At 36.9% G+C, this 6,182-nt stretch overlaps 1 protein-coding gene across 1 annotated transcript; it reads right to left on the bottom strand.

Moving 5' to 3' along the window:
• Positions 1-434: 434 nt before the first annotated feature.
• LOC116025598 (receptor protein kinase TMK1-like) lies at positions 435-4,083 on the bottom strand. Its single transcript, XM_031266875.1, has 2 exons — positions 1,414-4,083; positions 435-1,192 (listed from the first exon to the last, which is right to left on the bottom strand). Exons 1-2 carry the CDS (start codon positions 3,746-3,748, stop codon positions 684-686), a joined length of 2,844 nt encoding a protein of 947 aa, XP_031122735.1. The 5' UTR covers positions 3,749-4,083; the 3' UTR covers positions 435-683.
• Between the last annotated feature and the right edge of the window lie 2,099 nt (positions 4,084-6,182).

The raw sequence follows: 6,182 nt of genomic DNA, 5'->3' as shown, positions 1-6,182 counted from the left end.
TCTTTGATGGGGTCACTTTATTTTTAAACTTTTAAATATATATATATATATAATTATTAACGACATCAATTTTTATAAAACCGACTTATATGCTATTTTTATAATAGTCTTTTTTTCTTATTCTTTTGTCCTAACATATTGGATTTTTTTTCTTTTTTTTTTTCTTCCCTCATCCTCGGTGTGGCAAAAAAAGTCTTGAGGCAAAATTTTTTACTGATGGTGTTGCTATTATAAGATGCCAATTGGTGCAATAAAGTTTGGGTTAAGTAAACTGGTTGCAATAATTCATCGCAACTGAATGAAGTTGCAACATAAGTAGGCCAATAGGAGGTCCGAGATGTAACTTAGTGAGTCATATCGCCATATCGGTATTAAATTTGAGTTCGAATCTCACTTCTCCAATTACACATCGAATTTTTCTCGACACATATCAGTTGCATAGTAAAAAAGCAGTAAAGAAACTCACAATTTGCTTTCATTTACCATTGTTCTATATCTACATCACATGGAACTCACACCCTACACTCCCTCCACATACTGCAACTTCTCAACTCCAATTTTCACTCTCCCATCAATGAGATACAATCACAAAAACAACAAGAAGATGGTTCTATCTATACATCTACGGAACTCGAGAATTGGATAACGGCGGCACACTACATACATACATACCTCGTTGTCGTCTATCTACCATCTGCAGAAGTAAAAGACTCTGCAAATCCAGTAGGCCGAGCGGGGATACTGCCCTTGCTGTCCCCGAGGTCCATGTAGCTCGTGTCCTTCCCTTCGGATTCCTGCCATCCCTTCACCATTTGGTTGAGCGGGAGGCTGTAATCAATCCCGCAGTACTCCTCTGGATCGTCATCGATAGGCCTCCATTTCTCAACGAGCGGGGCAAGCACGTTCACTGCATGCCCCATATCAGGCCGCTGGCTAGGCTCCCGAGCAGTGCAGTGGCCAGCAAGTTCAGCGATGGTTAGGATGCTATCGAGTGCGTCCTCTTTAGCATCTAGCGTCGGATCAATTGCAGCCATGAGCCTCTCTTTGCTCGACTTCACGTTCCAGAACCAAGTCACCAGGTACTGGCTTTCCTCGGGCCTATCCTCGTCGATCGCCATCATTCCCGTCATAAGCTCCATTAGCACAACACCGAAACTGAAGACATCTGCTTTCGTCGTGATTTTACCAGTAACTGCATCAAATCATCAACGCAAACAGGTCGAGAAAATCATCAGACAACATAAACAGCTTTAGTCTTCTAAAATCTCACACTTTGAACTTTTTAAGCAAGGCTACTCATATATAAACAAGATACTTTTCGAGATCAAATTGCACTAAACCCTAGCATTTATTTATACTAACCACTGAATGAAATTAAAGGACGGGTTAAATTAAAATGGAAAATGTAGGTACCTGCATATTCGGGTGCTAGATAGCCAAATGTTCCTGCCAATCTGGTAACCACGGACTTCTCACCGCCATCGGGAGCAAGTTTGACCAATCCAAAGTCTGATATTTTTGCTCTGAAATCGTCTCCGAGTAAGATGTTTGAGGATTTGAGGTCTCTATGTATGAAGCTTTGATGAGCAAGAGTGTGTAGATACTCCATTCCTCTAGCAACATCTAAGGCAATGTTTAGCCTCCTCTTCCAAGATAAAGGCTCTAATTTGGAGCTTTTCCAGTGGAAAAGGTGTTTGCTGAGAGCACCTTGTGGCATGTACTCATAAACCAGGATTTTTTCATTGCCTTCCACTGAATATCCCAGAAGTGACACTAAGTGCCGGTGTCGAACTTTAGAAAGAACAGCAATTTCAGACTGAAATTCATCCAAGGCTTTGCTGCTAATAACTCCACACTCCATTCTTTTCACTGCAATTGTGGTTCCGTCCTCGAGTTCTCCTTTGTACACCACGCCAAAACCGCCCCGCCCCAGTTCATTCTCGGGGGCGAAATTCTTGGTCACATTTCGTAGGACTTGAACAGATATGACTAGGTTTCCAGCTTCAACCAGGTGAGATTCGCCGCTGTGTACACTTGCAGAACCACTCCCGGTTAACGAAGAAACGCTCCCATTGGTATTGCTTGCAACTGCAATCTTGACTACACGATCCGAATCAGATGGATCTCTGGGATGAATCACGAGAGAGGCTGGTGGAGCCTGCAGGTTTCTGTCGTTGTTACGCTTCTTACAGGCGTAAATAGACATTGGCACGGCCAAAAAGACCAAAAGTGCAAAGCTTGCAACCGGAGCAACTACCACAGCTATTCGAGACTTTGTGGAGCTTTTTCTTTCCACAGCACTAGAACTCGAGCCTTTAGTAGGCACTGATGAACCACCAGAGGAGGTGTTGTTTTTTCCAGAAGGATTAGAATTAGAATTGAATAGAGAGTTCCCATCTAACAAAAGTTTCATAGAGGGGAGATTGAAATGTGGCAAAGGAGGGGAAAGGTTATTATTACTCAAATCCAAAACCTCCAAAGATTTCAAGCCAGCCCAGCTTTGCGGGATTGGACCATAAAGATTATTGGAACCGAGGTATATATGAGTAAGGGAATCAAGGTTTGCAATTGAAGGACTCAAAGCACCAGAAAGGTTAGACTTTGGCAAGTTTATGACGATAACCTTTCGGTTCGCATCACAGTCCAATCCCCACCAAGGCCCTGCACAAGGGTCATTTCCAGACCATGATTCAACAAGCTTTGATGGATAGTTCACCTGATCAAGAAATTCAAGAAGGGACACGACTTCTGGAGCACAAGAAGCCCCTGGTTGGGTTTGACAGAAGGGGTTTGATTCACAAGTGACATTTTTTGCCTTGAATTTAGGCAGAGGACCCATGAAATGATTATTGTTCAAATCAAGATGGTCTAATGGCATATCTACTAGACTATCAGGAATCAGACCAACAAGATTATTGGTATTTAGGTTTAGATCCTGCAAATAAGTCAAATTCCCTATGCCCTCCGGAATTTTACCTGAAAAACTGTTGCCATGAAGCCACAAGCTAGTGAGTGATGTCATTGTTGCCACTACATCTATTGGGCCACTCATCTTTTCACCAGACTGGTCATTCAACCAAAGCATCTTCAGCATAGAGTCCTTGAAGCTCCCCGGAATAGCCCCGGAGAGGCGATTCATGGACAGCAACAAAACCTCCAATGATGACATATTTCCTAAAAACTCAGGCAAAGGGCCAGCCAAGTTGCAGTTCATGAGTGTAAGATTAATCAATTGAGCTGAATCTTGCAGGTCATTAGGCAAAGACCAGCCAGTGGTGGAATTTAGGGGATTACCATCAAGTGCCAACACCTCTAAATTCACAAGCCCTTTGAAGAAATCTGAGGGAATGGTGTCAAAGCTGTTGTAATCCAAATATGCATACTGCAATTGGGACAAACCACTCAAAGATGGTAACTTTCCATTGAATTGGTTGTTCTGCAGGCTTAAATGTGTTAATCTAGAGAGCTGGTTCAAGTTGTGAGGCAAAGGGCCTCTCAACCCCAACTTCATAACATTAATCTGCTCAACCCTACCCTCACTGCACACCAAATGTGGCCAAGCAGGAGAGCCACAAGGGTCACCCCCATCTGCAGGCCACTTCAACAGCTCAGGATTCTCCAACCCTTTCCTAAACTCACCCAAAATAGCCAAGTCATTTGGGTCTGTCATCACACTAGAAACAACTGAAACAAGAGAGAGAGAGAGTGTTACAGCAAGCCTTAGCCTTAGCAGGAGAGCAGCCTCCATGGATGATGATCTCTGATTCTCTGAAGCTCCACTACTCCACTCCCACTCAATAATAGGTTTACATGTGGGTGTTTACTTGAAAAAAAATTAAACCCCAGTGTCAAATCTGGAATGTGTGGAAGATGGATAACATGGGGCTGCCCCCAAAAAGAGACAGAGAGGAAAAGCAAAGAGAGGGTGGGTGATGATAGGAGTGAGAAATTAAACACTGCTACTAACAGTACGGTCCTCTGCAAATAACCACAACCAAGGAAATTGGAGCACAAAGAGAAAGCAAATGGGGGAGTACTAAAACATACAGAGCATTATAAATCCAAAAAAAAAAAAAAAAAAAACTAAAAACAGTGTTCTGAAAATTTTCAACAGCCAGAGCCCCAGATATTGAAATGTGGATTAAAGAAAGCACGTTGAGTTTTCAATTCTGTGTTGGTGGAGTGGCACCTGGCACTCGGTAATGGGCTCACTGATCACACACGCTGACATATATGCATCCGTAAGTCTTAATTTCCATTAATTAAACATATGGTCCAGTTCTATGCCTGTTCCTGGAAGCTATCCACTGATCAGTTTTTTTTTTTTTTTTTTTTTTTTTTTTTTTTTAATATTTTATATAAAATTATACCGGAGTATTTTACTTGTTAGTTTCTCTCTCTCTCTCTTACTTTCTTTTTAAAGAAATTGATGTTACATATTTTGTTATACAATATTTTAATTTTAATGTTCATACTATACATTTTTAAAGAAATTGATGTTACATTTTAATGTTCCGTCCCATAAAATTTGTTATTCCCTATACAGGTAATTATAACCAAAAATTTGAAGTACACATTATCCTCATTTCCAACCCAAAACACAAAAAATTTACATCAAATGTTACATCAGAAGAAATATTCTTACACCAAATTTTATTCATCTCCAACCTATTACACTTATGTTATTCTACACTAAAATAATTTTGATTTTCAAATTTTAAAAAGTTATTAGTTTGTATTTAATTATTTTAATATAAAATATAATTTGTAATATAAATAATAATATTTTAGTACTATTTAATTTTGTTAAAATTTTTGTTTAGTTAATTTAATTTCTAATTAATATATATTCATATTGTTTTAATCGTCTTAATAAAATATTTCAAATGATATAATTTATGTTTAATAATATAAAACTTATATGTAGAAGTATTTAACAAAATATATAAATTACATAAAACTAACATAAAGGATATAAAAGATTTTTTTTTAAAACATAATATTTCTACTATACGAATAAGAGCCAAAGAGAGTTAGACCTAAAATGGGTAGAAAAAATGGCGGTCAAATTATTTAATCAAATGGATGGTTCGGATGAATTATTTAATTAAATAGATGGTTAAGATAATTCAGATTAATATTATTAATAGAGATTACCAAATTTAACCTTACTTTTATGATTATCCGTTAAGTTTTCCGTTAAATATTCTCTTCTCCGTTAATATTCCGTTAACTTTTAACTTACCCATTAAGTATTTCTTTAATACCATGAAAAAAATAAAAAAGAATAGTTTGAAACCAATCATATTAACTACTTGGGGGATTTGTTGACAATGAAAGTACTCAAATAATCCATAACCCAGCAAATTGAAGCGAGAAACTACCTTTTAATATCTTTGAAATACATAATATTTTAAATTTTCAAATTTTTATTAATTTATTTAATCTTTTTTCTTAAACTAAGGATTTCTTTATCCACAATAACTCATTCAACAATAATGGTTGAACGAAATGAACCCCAAGCAGAACACGTAAAGGAAAGTTAATATCTCCTATATCATAATCTCATTGCATGACGTTGTCATCTATGCTACCAACAATAACCGAATTGTAAATAACACACTACCAACAAAAAGGAAGAGAACAAATAGTAAAGATGAAGACAATGACAATGTTACTCAAAAGAGAATTAAGAACATTTAGAAAAATTCAAATTAAAGTAGTATTTATTTAGACTATTATTTTTAGACCAAATATTTAGACTATTGATTTTACAAGATTGCAAACATTTATTTTAGTAATAATTATAAAGAATTTTCTATATTATCTTGGATTCATATACTTTAAGTTAGATATTTAAATAAAAAAATTTCGATATTCAATTACCCATGTATAAACTTTTCCTATATAATATTGCATTGATATACTTTCAAATATTTATTTAAATAAAAACATTGGACATTAACCCATTCGCGCAATGCGCGTATAAAACTAGTTAGTACAATAAACAACATCATGTCAGAACTCTTACAATAATAAACAATAAACTTTGGGCAATGAATCTTTTAAATGAAAACTACCCTTAACGATATATAGGGCTAAAGGACTTGCCTGGGAGCTAAACAATATCCTGTCAAACCACATGCATATTTCATTTTCAGCATCCGGCTCCTTGCCTCTTC

The sequence above is a fragment of the Ipomoea triloba genome, chromosome 1 (assembly GCF_003576645.1).
Source record: "Ipomoea triloba cultivar NCNSP0323 chromosome 1, ASM357664v1".
NCBI lineage: Eukaryota > Viridiplantae > Streptophyta > Magnoliopsida > Solanales > Convolvulaceae > Ipomoea > Ipomoea triloba.
The sequence above is the reverse complement of the archived record's forward strand: the minus strand, read 5'-3'. Positions and strand labels throughout refer to the sequence as shown.